The sequence below is a fragment of the Falco biarmicus genome, chromosome 3 (genome assembly GCF_023638135.1).
Source record: "Falco biarmicus isolate bFalBia1 chromosome 3, bFalBia1.pri, whole genome shotgun sequence".
Taxonomy (NCBI): Eukaryota; Metazoa; Chordata; class Aves; order Falconiformes; family Falconidae; genus Falco; species Falco biarmicus.
Window position 1 is genome coordinate 94,566,813 of NC_079290.1, and position 26,747 is coordinate 94,593,559.

Here is a 26,747-nt window from a genome sequence, read left to right on the forward strand (position 1 = left end):
AAAAAAAAACAAAAACAACAACCAACTCCATATGATGGACAAAAATCAGCATCTTGACAAATTAGTCAAATTAGCCTGTCACCATCCTCATTCCATGAGTTTCTACGCACACGAGACGGCAGAATTCAGTCCTCAGTTTGCTGTCGTCTTTGTATCGTGACAGTCTCTGCAGTGTAAATTCTTTGGCTTTCAGTTATGTCTAACATGGAACATCTTATGCACCAAAGAATAGATCCATATTATAATCCAAGGCACCACAGAGTGCATGGTCCTAGCATTCAAACTTATCAACGCTTACACCTTGGAAAAAAGTTAAGGCTCAAGAAGCATGGGGAACTATTTTACACTACTGTAGAACAGCTGAATGGAAAAAAAAAAAAAATAATTAAACATTGTACTACTCGTTGTTCTCCCAGTACTTGGAATAAGGAGCAGGTCAGCACAAAGTCTGGATTCAGGCGAGGGTAGGAAACACGTCATCAGCTCTGAAGTCTTAACTGATCGTTTAATATTAACGGAGCAGTTATAATAGCGCCTGGCCACTTTGGCTCTATGGAAGTAGAGCACAGTCACTCCCCTGGAGCTGGACGGAAGCAGCCTATGAAAATCCACGTGACACACGTACGCTATGGCATCGGTAATGTTCAGGCACGTGTTACAGTACCATCACTTCCATTATGGCTAGACCTCCCATGCCGAGAGGATTAACAGGAAACAACCAGCCTGGTATCTTCCAAAGGTGTGTGTGTTTTCAACCTCCCGTGACTTTCCATTTCTTAATGAGCAGCTATATTAAGCCAAATAGGGTTCAAGTACAGTTGTAGAGGCAGAAGTGACTCACAGCTGTAGCTTTTACCTTTCTAGCAATGGTGGGCAGTTTGTAAGGATTACTTTTTAACCAAATCTAACCTGAAGACAAAAATATTCTACTGGTGCCCTTAAGCTGGTTTTCTTAATGTATTTTAGTCTCAAAGGAAACCATTTACACTTCATCGCGGGAATGTGGGAATGCAGCAATACTACCAATGCTGAAAATATTCTCAGTTTGCACAGTAACTACTTGTTAGTTTTCCTTCACACACAGGGTAGCATGTCTTTAACACACACACAGAGGGAAGATGCCAATGTTTAGTACATTCAATTTCCTAAAAACAAACAAAAAAAATGCCCCAGTCCCCACCCCCACCCCCAAATACACTGTTTGAAAATTAGCAATGATTGAAATCCCTCAGCTACTGTACAAAGACAGCCAGGGACAGAGCATCCAGACTTTTATTACAATTCATCCCTTGCCTGACGCAAGACAAAACTATGCAGTGATTCAAGGTCTCTTGTTCCATTGTGTTCACTGACTTTCTTTCCACCTCGGAAAAGCAGAAGTGTAGGATAACCACGTACCTTCAAAAGACATGCACACACACACACAGAGAAAAGAAACCTGTTACTAACGTCCAAACTCACTGGTATCCTTCGCTTGTCTTTACCTGACTCTGAAAAGCCACCAAACTCCTCTAGAACAATGGTAAGTCGTCGTAATTTTTTTTAAAAAACCCAACAAACCAAACCCAAACACCACAACAGAACTTCTAACACCAACCTGCCATTTCTGAACATTTGTAAGCAAATGAGATAATACGTGTTCCTCTAGGCTCTTGGAACGGCAGCTCCAGCTCTGCCTTCGGCTGTCTGCCTACCAGCACCAAAAACTTTTTTTCGTGCCCCCCGCACCCCCAGAACAGAACTTTGCCTCAGCTACCACCAGACTGCGTTGGTGCTTTCACAGAGGGAGGAGTCTTAAAATTAGGGACTTCTTCAGCTTTATCCAATAATGAGAATGACAGTCTGAACAAACAGGCCAGGAAATAAAGGGTGTCACCAGGTGCTGCTCTACCTACCCCTTTCTGGCTAAGGGGGGACACAGCTGCGCTGTCACCAGGCACCCGCCACACAGCGGCCAGCTCGGCTGCACCCTGGAGCCCCTTCACATTGGGTACACAATACTGTGCCGTTCATCTCGGACCTTTCACACTTACCGAAAATCTGTTGCAGACGTTACGTTCCACGGTGCAGTCTACTTCTGCTATTTTGACATCAGTCAAACCTGGAAATTGCTCTTTGGCAAGGTTCTCCCAAGTTGGAGCCAAGTTCTTACAGTGACCACACCTAGAAACAAAAGACAGAGATTTGTTTAGCAGATACACCTTCCAGTTTATCTCTGCTGCCTTGCTGCAATAGCTGTAAGTTTAACTAGCTGCCTGTCCTATCCCCTGATGATCTGGCCCTGCAACTCCCTTGTACTCTAACGTCAGTAAACGAGAGAAGAAAACGAGTGATTTTATGTAAGTTAAGCACTGAAGTAGTTTCTGGCCTTTGTTAGTCTCATCTGGAATGGTATTCTGGACGTCGGTACACTGAACATTTTACCCTACAAAGGAGTATGAAGCCAAATAAAGATGAGCACAGAGAATATTTAAATGCAGGGAAAAAAAAGATCGCTTAGAAACAAACACGGTTTAAGTAAGGTGTAGGACGTCTGTAGTGAAAATTAAGTCTTCAGGTAGCATATGCCAGTTACATAGCCTGAGTTTAATTATTTAAACGAGATTTTAATTTCCCTAAAAAATTTCTTCCAGTTCCTAACGCCCTCCCTGACCAATGTACAGTAAAGTATTAATTTTGTTTATATTTTGAACTTGGCTTAGCCAAGTTCGTAAGTTGAACTTCTTACTGCCTTCAAGAAGAATTCCCAAAGCACTTCAGACTTTAAAACTGCATTGCTCATTCTATTCTAACCCAGCTGCACCTTAATTGGGTTATTAAAACAGCCCCGTAATTGCCTCGAGGCTGGATCAGGGCATTTACAAAAATAACGAAAGATGTCTCAGCAAAAGTTTTCTTAATGCAAGCCACTGTATATTTAAACCACCTTGTTAATACACAGTGACAGTATAAAAGCATTTCTGACCATGCACAAACGCTACTAAACCAGGATGATTTTATGCTTACTATGCAAGTTAACATTAATATTTACCCAAAACTAACTGAAAGACAGAACTAGCAAGCAACATAATATTGTTTGCCGAGCCCTACATAAGTTAATCCACTTGGAAGAGAAAAAGGTCATTTATACGCAGAGCTCTACCACTGTATATATGAGTCTGACTTTCGGAGCTAAAACTAGGATACCAGCTACGTAAATATAGGAAGTATTTTCCTAAACGGTGGCTTTCTGAACATCGCAGCCAGGGAGCACACACTGGTTTAAGAACTTCACTCTGCATCCTGAACCACCATTTCTCAGCCTGCCATCCCACAACGATCCGATCTGTGAGATGCAGCAGCACCCCATTAGAATCTCATGAGATGAGCAGATGCTTGAAGTCCGATATTATTAAGAAAAGTTAATTCAAAAGGGACCGTTTCTTTATCTCAAACTTTTCCAGAAAAAGTTTCTCAGATAATGAACTCCTACATATGCCAACAACTCCTGGGGTTCAGAAATCAGACTCGGAGCTGCTTTGTGCGTAGGTGTAAACTGAATTTACCAGCCAGTTCTGCTGGTGGCGGCGTGGCAGCACAGGCACATTGAAGCTCAGTCCCTCGCAGTGCACAGAGAGGATAAAGGGAGTGAAGAAAGCAGCAGTAAATGTGAAGGGGTGTGCACGTGTACGGGCTGGGTATTGCTTAACACTGCGGTGGCAGATCCTTGCCCACATCCAAAAGCAGATCTTTCAGACGTAAGAGAGCATAGAAGTGGCTCTCAAGCAGCAAACCAAACTGCGGTAAAAAAGGTGACGACACTGGAAAAGACTGCATCATTGAGATTATGTAAAATGAAACTTTCCCTAGTACTTTTTGCCTACAATAAGAAACACACTCATGCCTGCTGTCAAAGTTAAGCTGCAATATTTTGATACTCCTGAGCACATTTAAATAGGAGTTGCATTTGTTTGTGTGGTTTTGTAACGGTAACCTTTTACTGCCCCCCCCCAAATATCCTTTTATATTTTAGATGCTGCATTAATGGGATGGCTAGTGATGAAATCAGAGATGTGTTATCTTTCACACAGTGAAATACAACTTAATTTTAATCCTTCCCCCTACACTAGGCTCCCTTCTGTTGGCTAAGAGACTGGGCCCTGGGTGAGAAAGATGGCATGCAATTTTCATTAAATTCAATCCACGCACAAGTAAGATGAAGCCTATAAATCAGAGATAAAAATGCAAAACCTTCTTTTTTGTCTCTTAACAGTAAGAAAAGGGGGGAAGTATTTGTCCTATGAGTTCGTAATACTGAGGTCTTACCCCAGCTCGGGTCCCAGGCTCTGCTGGATTTGCCAGTAATGGGACATTATTTCCCCACCCAGTGCTTTCCATTGGGTGTCTATGCACCGTCTGCCTTGGGTCACTATAAGAACATACTGCACGGAATATACTCTTGAGAACATCTCAAAATTGTCACTTGTGCAAATTAGGTTTTTGTTAAGTTATTTGAAGAGTAACAGCCAATTATTCATAGTTCTACAGTCTGTACCAATTCCCAAGTGCTCAGATTAGGCTTCCAAGAGAGGCTGGCTGTGGCAGGATCGGGCCCAAAGGCCAGCGTGCTCTGCTTTCTGAAGACTGGTGACTTGGTACCCTCACCTTACCCTACTCAAGGGATAGCAGCTTGCTAAGTCTGTGGCAAAAGCTTCACTCTCCTTGTTGCCCAGCACTACCTGGAGGCTGACGCAGTAAAGCTTCTCTATCAGCCTTTTCACAGAGGGGAGTCCCAGGAAAGCTATAACAGTTTGAGCTTTTTTGCTGTACCTTTTCCCAACACACGCGTTCTTCAGTTAATTCGTGTTTTAAATCCAGACAACAAATACAGTACTACGCACAGCTCAAAGACCTACAGCAGCTAATGCACTGACAGCTGAGAACTGCAATAATCCTGAACAAGCACAGGTGCAAACTACTTACCATGGAGCATAGAATTTAATAAAGGTGATCCCTCTAGCAATGGTTGCATCGAAGTCTTTTTCAGAGAGAGAGAGTACTGCAGCCTGTTCAGAAAGGGGGGGTGGGGGGTGGGTGGGAAGGAAGAAAAAGAGAAAATAAAAAAGAAAGAGAAAAGAAAAACAGAGAGGAAAAAAAAGTCAAAACTTTTTGTAGATATAACATCAGCCAAATGAGCTTTTAGCTACCTGAAAGGGAAACTCAAACTGGGAAATATACTATTTATTATTGACAATATAAACAAGAGTAGCAGCAGCACACCTCACTTTTAACCCCTCAGCTACTTTCCTCCCCTAGAGAGATGTAGAGAAATGCGTATTTCACACTGAATCTCATCCGTAATTGGAGAAACAAAACATCCCTATTTTCAGGGGTTTTGCCCGTATCTGAATTTTCAGTTGTTCGGGGGAAAAAAAAAAGAAAAAAAAAAAAAATCACCTTCATTGTAATACACTGTCATGCAAATCTTTCGAGCAACAACCCTGAGAGGAGTTGGCTTGAAGCACATAATGACCATCTGAGAGTTTAATGAGGTATTCAAGGCATCCTAATGATGTCTTGACAGCTGTTCTCTCTCTGCTATATCCCTGTGTTGCACACACAAAACAGTTACCAGAAACACATATTTGCCTGTCAGGAGGACATCACTACATCACTACACCACACTCACATGGATGCCAGGAAGAATTTTTACTCCTGATAACATCAGGAGCAATGGCACGGGAGTGATGGGAGGACAGCACATCATCTGCAGAGAGTCTCATATGAGAGCACAGAACCGTAACAAACTTCATTTCTGTGTGAGAACTTGGGGTGGGAGGGATTAAAAATAAATAAACTGCATGCCTACAAAAGCTTCAAACTCAAATGAAAGTAAAAGAAAAGCAAAAGCGCAACTCACAGTATTACCAATTCTACTTTAAACCCAGTAAGAGTCTTATGAAGAGAAGCCAAAGAGAAACTTGAAATTACAAATTACCCAGTACCTTTAAACATTTGTCAATAACTGTTAGTTCATGCAATTATTTCATTCAGTTGAACTTTTATTACCTCTAAAGAATTATTTAAAATTATACTTTTGATTATTACATAATTACAAATAATTAAATGAAGAAAAAACAAGCAGTAAACACATATTCTTCTATTCCAAATCTCCTAAATGGGTATGTAAAACAGATGTTCCAAACATTTAGATTCTAAGGTGCCAAAGCTGAAAACCCCGTAAGAATCATCTTCCCCACGATCTGCACAGTAAAACAAATTCGAAAAATCTGTAAATTACTAACAGAATAGCAGTGTGAACTATGTTCCCACAAAAATAGTATCAGATAGATCAATTTTAGCTTGGTTTCTTAGGAAAAGACATCTTACGCGATCACATAATCTGAGCGTCTGATGGTCACTCTACCTTAATCCATCTGGATCATTTTTGAGTAATTTAGTGATGTCTGGCAAAGACAGAAGAGAAGTCTCACAGACACAAAAGTGCAGTGAAAGGGCTGGCAAGTACTTGGCCCATGTAAGACGTGGGGGAATTCATGCACAGGCTCAACACCAGGACATAAATTTGGAGTCTGAACTCGTTTGTTTTGCTGCCCGCGGTACCAGCTGTGGGTAACTGCAGTGTTTGCTGCTACACGGGCTAGCCCCTTGTTTCAAAATTCATGAAAACAAAACCAGAACAAAGGTGTCTGAAGATGAGCGACCAAGAAAAGGTGGCATCCAAAGCTGTGATGTAAAGTTGCAAAGACAAGTTGAGACCTACACTGTGTCTACTATTATTTGGCAAAAAAATCCCCCCCCCAGTTCTTCCCTGCTTGTATGTGTGCTGGTGCATGCAAAGCGTAAGTGGGAATATGAATCACATGTGGTTTGTGTTAGTTATTCCTATAAAAATAGAAAGACAACTGATTACTTTCTGCATTGTACCAACACCAGCTCATTAGGATCTTCCAAATATGAAGTCAATTTAACAAAAAATTAAAATGTGACGGGTATAAAAAAATTGCAAATCTATGTTATCTGTAACGTCTGGTAAGCCACTTTATGCCAGATGAGTAACGCTGCTGGAAAAGTCAACTGGGAAGGGTAATGTTTTCATATGAGAAGCTGCATATAAACTGTATTTATATTAATAATATTGATGCTTTTTAATTACCTAAGTTCATTCTACATCACAAGGAAGCATAAATCACCGTCCCTTATTTTCTAGGCATAAGTATGTTTTCCACGTTTCATGAAAAAGTATGCTTGAAAACCAGCCCTAATTTCTCAACCTCACCAATTTTACATTCAGCTACATGAAAAATGGCTGATGAAATGCCAAAGGGATTTAGAAAAGACAGAAAACTAGATGTCATGAAGTACAACCATGCAAAGGTGATAAAGTTGTTCCGGTCAATTCCTTGACAACATTCGTAACCCCTACAGCTCCTACAACCAGGATTACAATAAGCCTCCAGACCCGAGGAGCCTTCTTGTCACAGGACACATCAGCCGCATTTAGATCAGTCTCCATAATCTTTGCTTGTTTGTTGTTTCTGCAAATAATCTGTAAGTATAGGAAGGACCCTGGCTTGTTTTAGGGGCTTAGCAGTATGTGCCATCTTCCTGAGTTCAAATGAGAATCTTGCAAGAAATGTTCATCTCCATAGCGATGAAATACACTGTCATACAGCCTGAGGCGCCAGCAGTTCCGCAGACAAAAAAAAAAAGACCGCATTTATGCCACTCTGTCTAAACAACTTACTGTAACCATACAAAAGGAGCCAGATTTTTGTTTTTTCCCTCTTGTCCAATTAGTTCATTAAGTTAGTCAAAGTTTCACTAGGGTTGATGGTCTGATTCCAGTCATTAATTACTAAAAAACTAACCAGGAAAGTATTTGGTACAGTTTCCATCTAGAACTTGTCAAGCTACCAGAGAGAGAGAAACTCATGGAAGACTCGGACAGGCTGCTGGAAGTTTGAACACCTCTAACATCACTGCAAAGTGCAGGAGTACTTACCTCAACATGGGGGGGTTCTGGGGGGGGCTGCGGGGCTTCGGTGGGTTTATCTGCTGGTGGTGCTTTCCCGGAGCTCTGTAGTTGGGAATCCACATACTCCTTTAAGGAATCGAAGTCCCTCTTCCCTTTGTACTGGTCACCCTACAATTATCAAATAGTTTGGATAAGAGTGCATATACAGTTAATCTAGCAAACAAATAATCACCAGAAAAGCCTAAGATTGCCAAGTGTAAGCACATCCATAATAAATATGATTATCTAGTTGTTAAACCTCTCCATGGCATTTCATTCACTCCACGTCTTCGGGATTTGCTATAGATTCTCCTGTACCGAAAGGGAACAACCTAAAATTTCCTTGAAATGAAAGGTATTTTAGAAACGTAGAAACAAGTTTTAGAAACTTTTCCACTTTGACCTTCATCTCTCACTCTAGTCAGCTTTTTCAAGGTTTGGGGTTTTTTTGAACCTAAAGCTACTGCAAGGAACAATAAAATCCCCGTCGCTGTTTGGTGGTGGTCTCTGTTACCATGAGAGCTCTGTCCAGTGCTTCGACAGGGCTGAAAGCCTTGACTTGCATGTTACCTGACTACACAGTCGCTCCCATGGCCCACACGCTTGTCACGCATCCTCAAAACCCCTGAACAGTAAGGCAACGCTCCCTGGGTGCCCAAGTTCACCTGGGAGCAAGAGAAACCAGCTGCCTGCTGTGGGGCAGGCACTTCCAACAGCACCGCTCTCACAGAAGTTCAGTCACATTTTTGAACCTGCACATAAAGCCCTCAACCAGCTAGATCTTCGAGAAGCCACAGTTTGCCTTAGAAGCTTCCCCGTATCTCAGGTACTTTCACAGCTCTAGAGGACAAAAATCAGAGCACCTCTGAGCAGCTTCTAGTCTCAAATCCAAACAAAACAAATCAAATCCAAACAAAAAAATCAAAACCGTCTCCAAACTGACTCATGCATGACTGCCCTCAGCACGCTCTGTGAAAATCAGTCCTAATTTCTCAGTTCACAAGAGAGATCATCTCTACGAGACGCTACATATGCATTTTGGATAAGATTCTTGAGTTTTGGTCCCATGAGGTGCAGGCTACAAGACGTAGCTCCTTTCGCAGATGAGGAATGCTCTTCAAGAAACAGCACACAAGCCTCCATACGTTGGAAGGAAGAACAGACACCTCTCCGACTCTTTCCTGTATCTTTGGAACTTTCTACACATTTTTCTTCTTTTGTCATTGATAATATTACTTGTAACTAAAGCCACTTTCCCCACACTGGGTCTAAATCACAAAGAAATGCAAGAAGCCTGTACCTGCTTTTTTGAATCCATTTCAGCAGGGCAGGGTCAGTGCCCATTCACTCATCCCGGGGTTTCTGCTGCATCTAACCAAGAGGGATGGTGTGACTCAGTTATGACAAAGGGGGTGATGGTATTAGGGACAACAAGGCTGGATGGCTGAAGCAGCTCTCCTCCTTCTCTTCCTCCCCACTCACTGAGCAGTACCATAGTAGCCAGAGAGATTTCCAAGAATTTCTGGGTCAGATTTTTGGAAAGTTGTTGGGAGTTGGTTTGTGGTTTTGTTTTAAAATATATTTTATCAGCCCATGAAGAAACATGCGATTCTGGTGGCAGTATGCCACCAGGGAATACCACATTGCCAATGGAGAAAAGCCAGTCTGATGTCAACAGAAATATACTGTTCAGACTAATGGCTGAGATTCAGCTTTACCAAATACAACAACAGTGATCTGACTTTTTCTTCCACAGCACTCTTGATTAAAGTAACTCCAAGCAACTCAAACTTTAATAATTACAAAGGGTCCAAAAAAAAATAAATTAATCTGGCTTGTCGAGAAAAAACACAGCAAGCTTTTCTAGATCAAGATAGTATGGCTCTGGCAACGTATCTTGCCGTTTGTATTTGATAAATAAAAATAAAGCACGTGGAAAATCATTCTGGAGAAACAGCAGAAGACTTCCTTAGACTCAGGGCACATAGAGGCAAACATTTCATTAACTGAAAACACCTCTCACCTTGGACCCGCTACCACATTTCACTTGAGCAACTCCCTCAGCTTCCAGTTCTGCTCCTGACACATGCCAGGCACCGCTGCTCGAGTGGTAACACGGCTGTGTAATTCCTGTGTGAATCAGGTTGGGATTCAAAAATCCAGGTGCTCCTTCATTTTAATTCCATGCAGTGACCTGATCTTACAGGGGTGCTGACACCAAACCTCCCAGGCACCGCTATGTACTTATGGCCACAAAACTGCCACGAACAACAGCCACTAAAGCGGACTGAGCAGGAAAACTTTCACCTCTGATACTGTAGATGTTCAAAAAGGAATGCAAGATGAATGGGGCAAAATCCCAAAGCTTAGCAGGTAAGAGCTGAAAGCAGAGTTCTGGGTTCTCTGCTTGCAGACCTATTTTTAATGTCAGTTTAATACATACAATTAATCTTGAAAGTGTGAAACAGATGCTATTTAACACTACTATTTATAATATGTTTATTTGTTGCTGTTCACGTGCATGGTATTCGTAAATATTTTGCTTCCCCATAACTTCAGAATATTGTAGTTCTTTGAACTGCTACAAGGAAAAATGCCAACTGGGCCCCACAGGACACTCCCTCACAGTGTCATATGAAGGGTTCAGATTTATTAAGAAAGAAAATTTGCATCACTTAGGCACCACTTGCAGATAAGAACCTTCTGATACACATTGTGAAAATTACACTATTTTTTATTATTTCTATTTGATCTATGTTTTTGTGTTCCATAGGAGGTAAGGCATTAAGATAAAAGTAAACCCAACCCAGAATTCTCTCACAGTAGTGTAATTGGAGATACTGCTTGCAGGTTTATGGACATCACACCAGTTATTTGAGAGCACAAAGAGCAAAACGTCTAACTTTTATCTGTGGAGGAAGTACACCTCTTCCAGTACATGACTGAACCTCCAGCACCTTTTCTCTCACAAACAAGACTTCGTATATGCCCACCTGTTTGATTTTTTTTCCAGGACATAAGCACAGTCCAAGTATTATTCAGAAAAAAAATTGGTGTGATCTTTTGCTGAGCTTGCAGACTTACCTTCTCACCATTTCTAAACCACAGGAGTGTGGGATAGCCACGAACTTGGGTTTCAGAGCAGACTTCATAATGCTGAGTACAGTCAACCTACGTTTGGGAGAAAAAAACCCCACAAAATTATTCAGCGCATAAAATAAACATACAACAAGCATCATAGCTTCTCTTATGTTCAAAATCGCAGAAAAATACAGAAACGAGCAAGATAATGCTTAGCAAAACTCAGTACTAAGAACTGTCTTGAGAATGATTATATCACGTAATTTCAGAAGATGTGCCAACAAGTTAACTTCACTCCACGGGAAGTTCCAGTGCACAGCAACATTTAATTCTAGTATGTCATAAACCAATCTGTAAAGTTATCAGTTTATAATCTTTTCTGAAGCAGAAAAAAAACAGGTAACTTCAGCGTTGGAGCCTTGTCTTGACTTGGATTTTGAATTTTACATTAGAAATACTTTGCTCCAGATCCCTGAAGATCAATTCCAAAGATTAAACAGCATCCAGCCAGCAGGCATCATTGCTGTGAAGACGCTATTCCCCCAGATTACATAAAGGTCATGGTTCAACCATCTTAGAAACAGTTGTGTTTCTTGCTTACTTACAGACTTACAATCTTAGCCAAGACATGTTTCAAGCAATTTCACAAGGTACACAGTTACACAAAATTGACTAGGCATCAAGAGAAATCATAGTTGCTTTATTAAATAGCAATTATCAGTAACAGTAACTGCAAACACGACAGACAACTGAATAAAATGAATTTTTTTTTTTTTTAATTTTTCTCTGGGTATCAGAGAATGGTAACTTCAAGAAGATAACTTCAGCTAAGCAAAGATCTTACCAGACAGCAAGCAAGGTTCTCAAAAAGTAAATCAGCAGATTGCAACATCTGGTACAGACAGCATCAAAGGAGCAAAGCCTCCAATATTTTATTCTCAGGGGGAATCTAATTTTATATCCACCAGGTTTCAACATTATATAGATGTCTTCTGCAAAGTTCAGTTATGCTGACCTGCTCTGTACATCTACAGCGTACCTAAATTAGCAGACTTTCAAAGGCAATAAAAATAATTTAAGGAAGAAAGAAGTCTAGTTCATCACCCCTAAACAACAGCTGAAAGTGCTACGAGGGCAGAGGCAGGGGAGATAGCTGGGGTTTCGTCCCTCTGCAGGACTAACACTGCGAACTGTTACACAGTCTTTCAGATCAGTAGAACCACTCTGAAAGCTTAAGGACACAGAAACTGAGCCTGGTCACTTTTCCACCGTGAAATACAGAAGGACTCACATCATGTGCCACCTGGACTTAGGTATGGGTCAGCAAATAAAGCCAGTAACTGCAATTGCCAGACCACCTCCATACCTCTGCACAGAAGTCACTCCACGTAAAAGTAACAAGCTCCCATGGTAAATACACCACAGAACCTGGTTATCAAACCCTAAGGGAAATAGTAAAGCAGGACAAGATATCAGTTTTTAAGGTGGAAGACCCCCCTGAAACCTTCAGAAAGTTCTATGGAGGTAAAGAGTGTGGGGGGGGGGAAAAACAACCAAGAAATAATTAATCATAAGCAGCCCTGTAGGTCTAAAACTTGCTAACAAATCCAATGCTGTAAAAACCACATTAGAAGTCACTTTCCCACTCAAAATAAATACTAAAATCTATCAAGTTCTGACAAAGGGGAAGCACAATAAAAAAAACACATCTCAAAATATTACTCCCCCCATCCAAAGCATTACTTATTTCCAGCTCTCTCTGAAACACAAGGAGCTAGCTGTGTTTCCAAGCCCTTGCTTAAAATGAGGGAGTCCTGTCAACTGTGGATGTGCAAGAAAAACAATAACCATCCCAAAATTCAAACAGAAACAATGACTATAAAAGGATTTAAGAGGTGACAAACAAAACAATTGTTATTTACAAATCACAGTATGAAAAGCATGATATTTGGCTGAAACATTTATTCACACAAAACACATTTTCAGACTAAGAGCACTTCACCTACCTTGCCAATCTTGACAGTTTCCGAATGCTCGAAGGCTTGAGCCAGCTGTTCCCAGGTCGGAGCCAAAGCCTTGCAATGACCACACCAAGGGGCAAAGAATTTTATAAAGTGATTACCTTTTAAGTCAAAGAAAAAAAAGGAAAAACCAAACACATTTAACTCATTTGGAATGAACTTGGCTGCAATTAAAGACTAAGTCCTAATCTCAGACTGCAAATTTATCACGGTATTTCCTGAGTTAAAGATAGGAAGCACTGAATCAAAGGCCAGGACAGAATACTTCAGCAATTAGGTTTTCAATCTGTATGCAGTCCTACAGTATTGCCAATTTCACTGAAAATCCAAACAGCTTCACAGCCTCAAGCCAACAAATGAGATATTAAAACTGGTATTTTGAACCTAACCATTTGATACGATGTCTAAATCTACGATATCAATCACTTGCCCTATTACAGAGTAGAAAGAACCACCAAGGAACATGTGTTCTGTAACAGCATAAATGAAAGTAAGTATTAGACTTCAACTTAAACACTTCTTTGGAAACACCACTGCACTAAGTCCATGAACTACCTAAACAATTTTGTTCAGCTTTCCATACTCCTTTTTCTGCCCTGCTCTTTGTGTTTTCATGTCAACTAATGAGAAATCACTGCCTTTAGCAGGTGTTTGCAGTGTTTCATAGAGGAGAGTCTCCGTACTATCTCCTACTGTTTAAAGTATAATCTTAATTGCAAAGTACCAGAATATGTAAATTCCTTCATTTAAGATTACTATTAACTGAAGATGCTGCGCAGTTTTGCACACAGCAAGGCAAGGCTCTGTTAATATGAAATAAAAAGTAAATTAAAATAAGGGAAAAAAATAACTTGAAGGAAACACCAGCAACTAGAGAAAAGCTCTTTTTAACAGAATTATTCATAATTCTTTGAAGACAGCTTTGGGGATGTTATTACCAGAATTCATTTCTAGTTTGAGGAAGTTCACGGAAGGAGGTCAGAGGAAAGGCATCACAAGGTAACTAGGAAATGTAACCTCCAGCAGCAGGTGTACTCTAACTTGCCTGGTCTGCACATGGAAGACTTTCAAACTGATCAACATGGTTTGCTTTGGTCCAGTAAACTGCAAACTGAAGTTTCTCATGAATGAATAAGAACATCTAGTCAAAATTAGCAATTCTGTACCACATACTCTGATACACTGTCTTCCCTGATAGAAAAAAATTTAAATTCTTCTTGCCCTAGAGCACCAAAAAGGTAAAGGGAGACTTTTTAAGAACAAAAGTCAACCTTCCAGCAGCAACTGCTAAGCCTCCTGTTAAGTTTAAGCACTGAACTACTTGTAACTGAAGTCAAGAGCAGACAACAGCTTTACAGGTGTTCATAAACCTACTCAGTCATCAGATACAACCATGAGAATGTCTCTTCTATGAATGACAATGGATACATAATAAAAATATTGCAATAAAATATTAAAACATTTACACATACACAAAACAACCATCTTCTCAGACTGTAAAGTTGTTTAACGTTTAGCATCTCCCTGATGGCTTAGGGAAAAATCCATGAAGAATTTTGATGTAATTCTGTGTTAATCCACATAGGCTGGGAAATTTTAAGTTAGCCGCACAAAACACTCTCTTACGCTTGAAAATATTTCTCATCAGTTAATGGTTACTTTAAGAAGCTCTAGTATCTACTTCACGGGTGGTATCACATGGGCATAGATAAAATTTAATCCGGCCTTTGTTTTTAGGAAAACAGATAGAGATGGTAGGATCATCTCTTGTTACAGCAGCCCAAAGTTTGCTCATTCTCTAAAAAGCCACCATGTGCGGCGTGAAATCTCCCATGTTAGGTATCACTCCTGGCATTAATTATAAAGCTTCCAGACAAAATATTTTTTAAAATGGCCAAACAGGTGAAGTGTTTTGCCCACATTAAATTCTGCAGGAAGGAAGCTAAACAATATCAAATAAGGGGCCAGACTCAAGTGGGATGGGGGCAGTAAGGAGGAAGCGGGTGGATTATATTTATCCAGAACGGCAGCCTGGGAGCAAGAACAAGCCAGCATTTAGGGAAAGAGGAAACTGGACTTGCAAAAACACAAAGTGAGTGGCAAGGCTGTGACTAAGCAAGGAACTCAGCGAAAGAGACAGTTTAGTCAAGCAAGCCCCACTAGCTTCTTCCATGTGATTAGGGGCTTGAATTTTACTGCCTTCTGAGTGCAGTGCCGTTCTTAAACTTTCTTATGGTCTGCAATATGTAATTCAACTCCTGCATTTCTATACAGTTCCGTCCTCTTTCACTAGGTGTTACTGGAAAATAACAGTGGGAAGGAGGTACCTTGAACACTAACAACTCTGTTGCAGGCTTCCCACTACTGATGCCTCTGCAAGTATGCAGCAGGTTTGCATGGCAGGGTTTTGGTGGCAGGGAGGCTACAGGGGCGGCTTCTGTGAGAAGGTGCCAGAAGCTTCCCCCATGCCTGACAGAGCCCATGCCAGCCGGCTCCGAGATGGACCCACCGCCGGCCAAGGCTGAGCCCATCAGTGACAGTGGCAGCAGCTCTGTGATAGCGTATTAAGAAAGGGGGGGTGGGGGGCGGGGAATCTGGGTCAGCAGAACAAGAGTGAGACTATGTGAGAGCAACAGCTCTGCAGACACCAAGGCCAGTGAGCAAGGAGGGGAAGGAGGTGCTCCAGGCGCTGGGGCAGATTCCCCGGCAGCCCACGGTAAAGACCACGGTGAGGCAGGCTGTGCCCCCAGCCCGGGGAGACTAACGGTGGAGCAGACCCCCACCCGCAGCCTATGGAGAACCCCACGCCGGAGCTGGGGGTTGCCCACAGGTGCTGTGACCCCGTGGGAAGCCCGTGCTGAAGCAGGTTTGCTGGCAGGACTTGCGGACACATGGAGAGAAGAGCCCAGGCTCAAAAAGGTTTGCTGGCAGGGCTTGTGGACTTATGGGGGCCCCACACTGGATCAGTCTGTTCCTGAAGGACTGCACCCCGTGGAAGGGACCCACACTGGAGAAGCGTGTGAAGAACAGCCACGCATGTGGGAATGGCTCATGCTGGAGAAGTTCACGGAGAACTGTCTCCTACGGGAGGGACCCCACGCTGGAGCGGGGGAAGAGCGTGAGGAGTCAGCCCCCTGGGAACAAAGAGGCGGCAGAAATGAAGAGTGATGAACTGATCCTAACTCCCACTCCCCGTTCTGCGCTGCACTGCTTGCAGGGAGGAGGCAGAGAAATCGGGAATTACATTAAACCTGGCAAGAAGGGAGTGGGGGGGGAAGGTGTTTTGGTTTTTTACTAATTTGACCGGTACTAAATTAAACTAGTTTTTCCAAGTTGAGTCTGTTTCACCTGTGACAGTAATCGCTGAGCCATCTCCCTGTCCTTGTCTCAACCCAGAAGCCTTCTGTTATATTCTCTCTCCCCTCTCCGGTTGAGGAGGGCAGTGACAGAGCAGCTTTGGTGGGCACCTGACATCCAGCCAGGGTCATCCCACCGCAAAGCAAGTATCTCTTGCTTATGAAAAAAAGTTACCTTCTGCTATGTGCATCTTGAAATTGTCTGCAGAGAGTTCATACATTCCCTGCTTAGGTTCAGGGGCTTTTGGTGGTTCCACATCAGATTCTGGATCCTATTAATAAGAAAAATTAACTTTTATTTGTTTTGTACAGTGAATACACAGTATTTGATTCCTGTATCACACCACTCTGGGGTAGTGTTGTAAACCCTGTACTCTGAAATTTTGAATTCCCAAAGCAATGTCCTTATTTAGCTTGATTTAGGTATGTAGTATTTCCTAATAAATGACTACTTGAAAGCAAAATGTGAAAAAGACTACCACAGAAAAAAACTATCACAGTCACTGGAACAACAGAGTCTTTCACTGGGCTATAGTATAGTCACAGAGCACAGTAACTGCTATGGCATTCATCACATCACCATATATTAATACACTTCGATTACATAAAAGTTCCTCCATAGCATCACACAAGAGTTACATCTGCCATCGCTCCAGTTTCAGTGGTCTTTGGACTTTTTAAAAGTAGTTGGTGAAAAAGCTGTTTTCCACTCCCCTAATGCTGGAAAGAGGGACAGAACGGCTTCATGAAGGCAGCAACAATGGGAAAAGAGCAAACGCTTTATAGCTATAAATGGCAGCAAACCCACTGGCCCTTCAGCAAAAGCAAGTGACTACTTTCTAGATACTGTGGTCAGAGCTGGAAAGAGTTGTTTAAGAACCTCAAAGTACATCTCTTAAAATAGCTTACCATTTAATGTTTAATTATTAAAAAGACTACGTTTATTTAAATATAACCATGTTCTAACTGTGGCTCAGCAATCACTGCAGCTTTATATTGATTAGAAACAGCAATCACAAATGTAATTTTAGGCAAGGCTTGGCTACTATATGTAAGTGCTACCCCTAAAGCCAAGGCTTTTCCTAGTTACGGTATTAGCTTAACTTGCCTAACCAATTATTTTGAACCCTTTCTTTAGGCTACAACATTATTAGATAATAACTGAGCTAAAGATGGCATCCATATTTTAAGAGATAATTAAGCCCAACACAAATGCAATTTATAACATATTGCAGCTAAATCGCTTTTGCTATTCTGGAAACATTATGGCCTACAGGTGTCACCTGAATTGACGCTAAGAATTGTATCCTAAAATCTCAAAATGTTAAACATTAAAAACTGCATTACGCACTGCAGTTTGGAATACAGGAAAGAAAGGGCAGGTCACAGGACGACAGCTTTAATTACTGTTCTGACTTATGTGGAAGCTGTTCCATAGTTATTGCCACCTGACTTTTATTCTCAGGAGCAGATTTCCTCCTAGAAAATGAAACCTAATGAACAGAAATGATAGATAAGCAAGTCTGCAGAAGGCAATATTTCCTTTTCACTTACAGATGGTTCCTCATTTAGTTTCTCCAACATCCAGTTTTCCAGTGCCTGGAAGTCCCGAGGGCCTTGGTATTTCAGAGGTTCTTGTCCTGGTTTAAGCAGCTTTAGGCTAAAGGATCAAAATGTAGAAAAGTGAGGCAAAAAATTTCACATAGGAAACATTCTCGGAAAGCTAACACACTTTGCTAATCCACAGCAATGCAGCTTGGGCTGCAGTAACAGCTCTCTTGGCTATTGACATCAGCATCAGGCATCTCCCTCAAGTTAAAAGGTCATTGCTAGAACTTAGGATGCTTTTTCATTCCCATGTAAGCTTTTAAAGGAGACTTTTGAAACAGCAAAAAGAAATACCATGTTAAAAATTAACATAGCCTAATATTACTTTATCAATAACCAAGAGTGCCTATGAATCCTATATCAGTTTGTCAAAATGCATCAATTTTGTTTTGTTCACCCCTCTCCAAAGGAAAAATACCCAATGCTTATTTTCCCAGGAAATCTTCTCATGTTTTGTTCCCCGACTGCTCCTGGAACGTAGGACTTTTCATATGGTATTAAACTGATTAAAAACACACTGTAACAAGTCAACAGGACAAGGAGGTAAGTGACTGCTTGTAGGGACTCAAGACTTCACAACTGTAACATTTAATAATTGCTATCAAAACTTTTCTATGAACTACCTAAAGCTCCTTCTATTAAATATTTAAGTTAAAATTGGAAATATATTTGGTAAAGGGGCGATATCGACTTTGGACCTAGCCTAATTCTTTAAAGCAAACCATAGTTTCAGTTACTACTGTCACCTAGCCCTCAGTTCCCCTTGCCAAGCTGTCATTTTGTATTGCTGCTTCTTTTTCTTGAAATGTTTATCTGTCTCCTTTTTCCACAGTTGGAAGAAACTAATATATGAAAGTGCTGAAAAAACACATAATGCAAATACACTCAAAAGAGAGGAGCTCCCACTGTCTTTTCTATTTAAGATATTCTTGAATGTTCCTTGTGATGACAGAAAGTCAGAATCTTTTGAGGGGAAAAAAAGGCAACTTCATAAGAAGAAAACAACAAAAATGAAACAGAAAAACATCTAACACACGCCTCATGGCAATACTTTTGAAGAGTAACAAGTGAAAAAAAAAAAGACAGCAGCTTAGAGATCCAGCTACACCTTTATTTTCTTCAAATGAGGGTAAGTTTTCTCTAGTTCAGTTGAGAGAGTGTTTTGCAGCACTACATAATCCTGAGACAACTGTACTAAACAAGCGCAGGGACCCGGCTCAGCCAGTTTTACTCTCAGGGGTATGGAAAGGGGATGCAGCCTTTCCTTTGACGGGTGTTTGGAAAAAGCAGTGCAGAGACCAGCACATCCTGGACTTGCAACAATCCCTCTGTGCCTGAGGAAGCTGTGAAATTTCCCTTGCTGGAGGTTTTTAAAAACAGGCTAGTTACAAACTGACTCAGACAGGAAGAGAATTGATACCATGAATTCCCCTTCATCTCTGTATTTCTATACCTAGCAGATGACTGGCTTATTTTTTACACTTTTCAAGCAGATGAAAGCAAGCACTAACTATTCCTAGACATTCAATGACCTTAAAGGGGTGGGGCGGGGAGAGCAACTGCATGCCCATTCTTTTTTTTCTTATTCAAAATCTCTGCCACCCCTTCTATTTTACAAGGAACAGCACCACGATAAAAGCCGTTCAAATATGCAAAGATGACCAACACTCACTTTCAGGGATACTAGTAGAGTTGTAATACTCATTTTTCTTGGTATTTCTATTGGAACTAAACCACAAACTGCCCTTAAGGACAATTCCCATTTCAAAAATGACTTCGCTATCTGTAACTCTCAACTTCTACTCAGTGGCACTCATCTGCATCAACGTGGGTGCGGCCAGGAGCATATGTCAAGGTCAGGCTGCTGCTGGGGTCACCAGTAACACCAGACAAAGTAAGCAAAGGGAAGGAAACTGAAAAATACAGGCTGTGGAAGGGCTGCAGATGATTACGTTCTCCACTTATCCCCACTAAGGTAAGAATTAGCAAAGCAGTTGAAACAACCCCATCCATTTCTGCAAGAAGCTTTAAAGATGACAAGTAAAAGAAATCCCTTTGCTCCTTTTTGGCACACAAAATGGTCAGGGCTGGAAGGGACCTCTGGAGAGCATCTACCCAACCCCCTGCTAAAGCAGGTTCTCCTAGAGCAGGCTGCACTGAGTCACGTCCAGGCAGGTTTTGAATGTCTCCAGAGAAGAAGACTCCACAACCTGTCTGAGAGCTAAAAAGAAAGCGTGCATATCTAACCCAAAAACACTATCCAGACTGATCTCTCAGAGATACTCTAGATCACGTTCTGCCTACCAAAGCTGAGGTAGTGAGACATACATCTTTTATAACAGGGTAAGTTTAACAACCTTAAACTCCAAATGAGTTTCTCCTAGATCATTACAAGCAAAACTACCTTTAAAAAGTCAGTAAAACATCACTACTGCCACGCTAAGTGATAATATTAATATATCATTTTCTGAGCACCAAATTCACTCAAAAATTTAAGAGATCACCTATACATTGATTATGAACGCTGCAGTGTACTGACAAATTTGTGACAAGTTATTTTTAAAAGTACTGTTACCAGAGACCAACTTTATCATGCATGTCACAGCTGTATACTGTAAGGTTGCTTGAGAAAGAGGTAATCCCAGAGAAAAGAAAAAGACAATTCTGGACCTCATTTAAACACAGCCATCTTCCAAGACATAAAACAGTCTCCTTTAAAAAAAGAAGAAGAGTAAGAGTAGTATGCATCACACGATACTTGGCAACAGGGTAAAAAGGCTTAAAATGAGCATATGAGGTCCAAAGGGCTACAAAGAAACCCACCAAAAAATTAGCTTAGAAGTTAGCTTCAACAAATTGGCAGAGGATCATGGAAAACTAAAAAAGAAAAATAAGAGCAGACATCCTTTTATACTTACGTAGGGTATCCACGGACGCCAAATTCAGAACACAGTGGAGTATCTGTAGTACAATCTACTTTGACAACGTAGACCTGCGGGTTTTCCATGTTGTTGTATTTATCTCCCAAATCATTCCAAGTTGGCTGGAGACGCTGACAATGTCCACACCTGCGACAGAAGGAATAAGATATTTACTTAATAGTTGCTCTTGTTTAGAGAGGAATGGATCTATGGAAAAGTCATATGTGGAATGGTCGGAGATTCTAGTAAGTTCAAAAATAGTTAAATCAGAAATCTTCCATACTCGAGCAGTGTTACACTAAACAACAGTGAATACTATTAAGAATTTTAGGACGCTGCAAACACACCTCATGTAAAAATCATCAACAGATGAGAACTTTTTGCTACTATCCTTTTACATTACAAAGCCTACTGAACATCTCCTGAACTTAATGAGGCTATTAAGAAATGCACTCTGTCTTCCAGCTTTCTTGAAAAACCCTGCAAGGCTGTCTAGCTTTCTTTCCACTCTAACAATTTCAAAGTACTGTGTATTTTAGCAGCAAGTAAGAAAACAGTTTCCAGCCTTTTTGTAAGGCCATTTGTGCTTCTGTGCATCACAGGAACTATAACTTGCAAGTCATGAAACCCATTAGGACCGATTCCTAAACAAGGTTGCTCAAGATCTTCCCGTACCATGCTTTGTCCCAGCAGCACACCATTAACTAATTGTATCTGCATATACACAGAAAACTGGCCTCATACAGTTGCTGTAACAGCAGCTCCCTGGAAGCAGAATATGGCTACTATTCTCATTGTTTTCCTAGTTTTCCAAGTCATTATGGCAATACCCTATTCCTGTAACTATGATGAAAAATTAAGGAAAGGATTTTCATTTCTCTTTAATGGCTGCTTTTGACAACCCTCCAAGATATCTGAAAATACATAATTGGATTAACAGAAAACATTCTCAGCCTGACAGTATGAAAACTGTTATTGCCCTTGGCATGACCTAGACAGTCTACTTTGTAAGTAACTATTAAAACACCATTAGGACTTTGGAGAAAGTTGTTCCCATTTAAAACAGTTTCACTTTTACAATGTTTTTGAGTCCACTTGTAGAAAAACTGCATGGATTCCCACCTTACCAGGTATCATGATAGAATTAAGGCAAAAAAAAAACCCAACCCAACAACAAAAAAACCTTAGGATTTACTTCAAGATAAAGAACATCTGACCTTAATATGGTCCCGTTACAGCAAGGCGCAGTGGATCACATATGCTCCCACTAAGTGGGGGAACACAAACTCCAGTATGATCTTATTTTGAATTGTCACGGTGAAGGGATACAATGTGTTATTACTAAAGGTAAATATTCCTTAAATATTTAACTTCAGACCGAAGCCCCTCCACAGTCAACTCTTTCATGCTGCTTGAATTAAGAGGAAGATTTTGGATTCCCCGGTCCTTTCCTCTAGCAGTTGCAGGGATTTTAAACACTGAATGAATACTAACTGGGGTTAAACAACAGAGCGTGGAAAACTAGGTAAGGCAATCTCAAGTAATTAACCCGCTGTTTAAGTGCAGAACAGAGCTGCCTTGTCCATATTTAACACCATGATCTCTGCTGTACACAAAGTTCCCCCTTCCCCTCCTTCTTCAGATTATGTAAGATCAAATTGAAAATGCTCATACCTGAATCAGTAATCAACTAATCAACTAGTTTGTCACTCCTGGTTTGCAAAAAAAATTCTGCATTACACAAAAGAAAATACAACCCAAGACAGTCCCTAAAATACTTTTTCTGAAATTCCTAAGGTGTAGCTGCAGAATATATAAAACTAGAGAAGTCAAAAATAAAGAGAGCAAGACTGTGCAACATCGCACACCTCCCTTTAGCCCCATGTACCTACACAGCCCGTCATCGCTACCACTCTACACCGCATCAGCAGGGCTGGAGAAGGAGCCAGTCCTGCTACTGGGGATGGTGGAGACCTGGGCATCAATGAGGAGTCCTGGTTTTCCCTCCCTACATGGGCTAGCAAGGTGCAAGCATTCATAATCTCTGTTTACAAATGTAAATGAAGATCCAAAAGAGACTAACAAGGCCATAGGAAAGATCCACCTTTCTGGGAAAAAAAAACAACAAAGAAACCCCTGCTTCTTGTACACCACTAACGTCAGGGGGGATGGGTGTGAAGACATTATTTGTAAGAGTTTGCGAGACAGGTTGCCCATTTTAACTCTGAGCAACCCTGTGCCACAAGTGCTCATGCCTGGGGATTATTTTGCTGTGGCAGAATCTATAAAGTACAAGGCTGCTCTACTGCACGGAGCCAGGTGTATCACAGTATCAGCACCTCTCATCTGCAAAACTGGATGGCAGACTTCCTGGGCTGTGACAAGAGATGCAAAGGTACATAGGGACCATATATGTCAAAACTGCAGTTACTGATAAGCCCTCTGCAGTCACTGAGAAGCACAGACATTTCTGGATGCCACCAGCAGAACTTGAACTCTGCAGCTAGCAAGGGCAGCTCCACAGCAAGACACAGCACAAATCATTACCCAGTTAAAAATGTTGGTAGATCCTGGGACAAACAGGCATAATGATACAAGCAGCACAGGACCAGTCTCACTCTGGACAAAAGAATCCAGCTAAGGTAAAATCCAGTCTAATGGAGTTCAGTTCAACAGCAGCAAAGCGGTGATCCAAGTCTGTTTCAGCTCAGTGGACTTCCAGAGGTTTACCAAGAGACCATGTATATTGAAACGATCTGTAATGGTCAGAACACCACAATGAAACTGCTGATTTGAGATTCCTTCCAGCTAAGGAAGCAGTGGAATCTCATTCCTTTGTAGACACGTGACTGGCATGGCCCACATGTTAGGAATACCTGGTGCCACTGAGACAGTAACCTGCTTATAGTTCTGTCCCTTGCCAAGTGCAGCTACCAAGAGGGACAGCCTGATGACTGAAAACCCAAGTCATTTGCCATCAGATGTCTAAGAACATTCTTTTTTGGAGTAGCCCACAATATTTGAAACAAATGTAAGACCTCATGGGTACTGCTGCTATCTGGAAGCGAGGCCCTCAGCAACTTGTGTTTCAAGAATCTGGAAGGGAAGGACTGTGTCTGCTTTAACCCAACTCTTACTGGTAGCACTGAGGATGCAACATTAGCAGCGTCTGTAGCAATCTGAGAGACAATCCTAGCTGAACGTTGTTGGGTTGTCGGCTAGGCTTGTCCCTTGTAACTACAAGGAGCAGTGCCAAAGCACATGCCTCTGAGAGAAGCATTAGGAGATTAGCACATTAACATCACCTAGGAATAGGGCAAGAGGCTCCAATATAGACTCCAGGGCTGTCAGGTTGCTGCCTGATCCCACTGACGATAAAACTACTGGTGTGTATAAGCACCCCTCTTGAGCACTTGGGTGTTCCCTTTGCCTCTCTTCCCCTTTGAAACCTGGCCCCTGTCACTGCCTGTCAGGAGCCAGGAGTCCAGACCAAGGGTCCTGAAGACCCAGAGATCTGAAGAAAGCTTGCTAAGGGTGTGAAGAACGTGCAGAGAAGCCACAAGTCTGGGAAATGATGCAGCTCCCTCACACTTAAGTTGGGCAGCGATCCTCGGCCCTCCCAAGGGCACTGCGTAGTCCAAGTTTGCAAGGCCAGTGCTCTCTTTCATGCACGCTGAGGATGTGCAGCAAACTCTGGACTCTGCAACAGCCCTTTTGGCACAGGGTGTCCTTACAAACGGTGCGCCAAGATAAAAGCTCATCTGGTTTTAGGGATGCCTGTGAAACAGTCAGTCAGAGCTTGGACAAACACAGATATCACCACCTGAAAACAAACCAGAGCAGAAGCACTCCCGTTTTGCATGGGCATTTCTTAGGCTTTGCAGCACTCTCAGGCAAAGGTCCTTCACCAGCAAGTCAGGCATCCTCCACTTCTGTGATCTTCAGAGAACAAAGGCAGGCATCTGCTCTTTCAAGCTTTTGCTTTACATTTTTGTATGGCATAAACAAGTCGGTGTTAAAAACAAAAACAGAAGTACCTACTCTGTTTTGAAAGGAAATCCTTGATTTCAAAGAGCATCATGACTCACGTATGCCTCAATGGCAGCATGTAAATTTGGGATCAAAACATAACTTTTGCACATTGTTCCCTTAACTTCATTTTATCTAAATTTAAGAAAACTTGGAGGGAAGAAAAAAAACCCAAAACCAATCACAAAACAAAGGCCAAAACCCAAACAACCAACCCTAACACAAAACTCTCAATAACCTCTACTGGATATTCGTAAGTTGAATAAAAAAGGGCTGGGCAAGAGATGAAGAGGGGAATATGAACAGCCACTAGAAAGGTGCAGAGATGAGAAGTACTGGCCTCTTGGCAGCTGTAACATCCAGCAAAGCCTGTTCTCCGGCTCCTCTCAACTCCCTCGTGCCAAACCCGCCAGCCCAGGACAAAAGCCCAGCAGGTCTCTTGCAAATCTGGGAACTCCCCAGCTCCACTACGGCTGCCTGCGGCCTTGGGGGCACTGCACTGCCCTGTGCTGCTTCCACCGCAAATTCACCCTTGAGTTTTGCGATTGCAAGGCGAACGTAACTTCAGCAACGAAGGCACCTGTGAGACTGGAGGCACAGGGTGCCGGTCACCACACCGCAACTACGGCCACACGCAGGGGCCGCGGGCTCTCGGCCTCTCCGAGGACCCCGAAGCAGCCCGGGGAAGGGCAGGGGGGGCGGCAGGGGCCGGTGCAGCCCAGCAGGGCCGGGGATGGCCCCGCTCGCCCCCCGCTGCCCCGGCGCAGCGCCGGCCCCGGCAGCCCCACGCTCACCCCGCGGGCCCTGGGGAGGGGACGGCCGCCGGGGCCGGCCGAAGCCCCCGGCAGCGCCAGCCCGGCCGCGCAGGCCCGGGGCCCGGCACACGCGGGGCTCCAGCTCCCCCTCCCCGGCCCGGCGCTCGCACCCCCCGCCTGCCACTTAACGCCCGTGTCACCCCGCCGCCCCCGGGGAAGGCGCCCGGCCCGGCCCCGGCCGCTGGGGCTCCGGGCGGCGCGACCCCGAGGCCGCCCCCGCCGCCGGCCCGGCCGCCTCCCGCCGCCACGTCAACGGGGGAAGAGGCGGGCAGGAGGGCGCCGCGCCGCGCCGGGCCCCGCCGCTCCGGATACCCACCACGGGGCGAAGAACATGACGAAGTGGGGGGCGGCGGCGGCGCCGTGCCGCAGCATCTCCGCGTTGTAGAGGTGCCGCCCGTGCGGGTCCGGGTCCGCCTCCGCCGCCGGGCCCGCGTCTGGGCCTGGCTCCGGGCCCGGCTCCGGCTCGGGCTCAGCCCGCCCCGGCCGGCCGCAGAGCACGATACCGAGCACGGCGAAGGAGAGCAGGCGCCGCCAGGCCGGGCCGGAGCGGAGCGGAGCCATCGCAGCACCGGCAGAGCGAGCGGCCAAACCCCGGGCGGCCGCTGCCGCCTCCGCCCGGCCCTCCCCGCCCCGCCCGCCCGCCGCGCACGGCGCCCCGGCCGGCTCCGGCCCCCGCCCCCGCCCGCCTCCCGCACCCCGCACCCCTCCTCACGGAGAGCAACAAAATTGCGCTATTTCCCATCTATCGTATTTATACGTGACCTAGAATATCTGATTTCATGTTATATAGCAATTATATTCGCGTAGACGTGTATAATACAATTTAAGAATGCATTTTATATTTTTATATACGCACGTACCGTGTCGAAGCTTTCCGGGAAATAAATCCGTGGAAGCCG

The 26,747-nt window shown here is 43.1% G+C and overlaps 1 protein-coding gene across 1 annotated transcript; it reads right to left on the reverse strand.

Moving 5' to 3' along the window:
• On the reverse strand, positions 1-26,471 carry TXNDC5 (thioredoxin domain containing 5). Its single transcript, XM_056331158.1, has 10 exons — positions 26,165-26,471; positions 21,002-21,151; positions 18,030-18,135; positions 16,651-16,747; positions 13,105-13,220; positions 11,102-11,188; positions 8,006-8,146; positions 4,963-5,045; positions 2,034-2,163; positions 1-1,398 (listed from the first exon to the last, which is right to left on the reverse strand). Exons 1-10 carry the CDS (start codon positions 26,407-26,409, stop codon positions 1,276-1,278), a joined length of 1,278 nt encoding a protein of 425 aa, XP_056187133.1. The 5' UTR covers positions 26,410-26,471; the 3' UTR covers positions 1-1,275.
• Positions 26,472-26,747: the final 276 nt, after the last annotated feature.

Excerpts from the sequence above, each read along its gene's own strand:
- TXNDC5 (XM_056331158.1), bottom strand. The coding sequence starts at position 26,409 with ATGGCTCCGCTCCGCTCCGGCCCGGCCTGGCGGCGCCTGCTCTCCTTC. Across the intron at positions 21,152-26,164 it reads GTCATGTTCTTCGCCCCGTG|GTGTGGACATTGTCAGCGTC; the intron begins GTGGGTATCCGG and ends CTTCTGTCGCAG. Across the intron at positions 5,046-8,005 it reads CAGAACCCCCCCATGTTGAG|GCTGCAGTACTCTCTCTCTC; the intron begins GTAAGTACTCCT and ends CTTTCTGAACAG.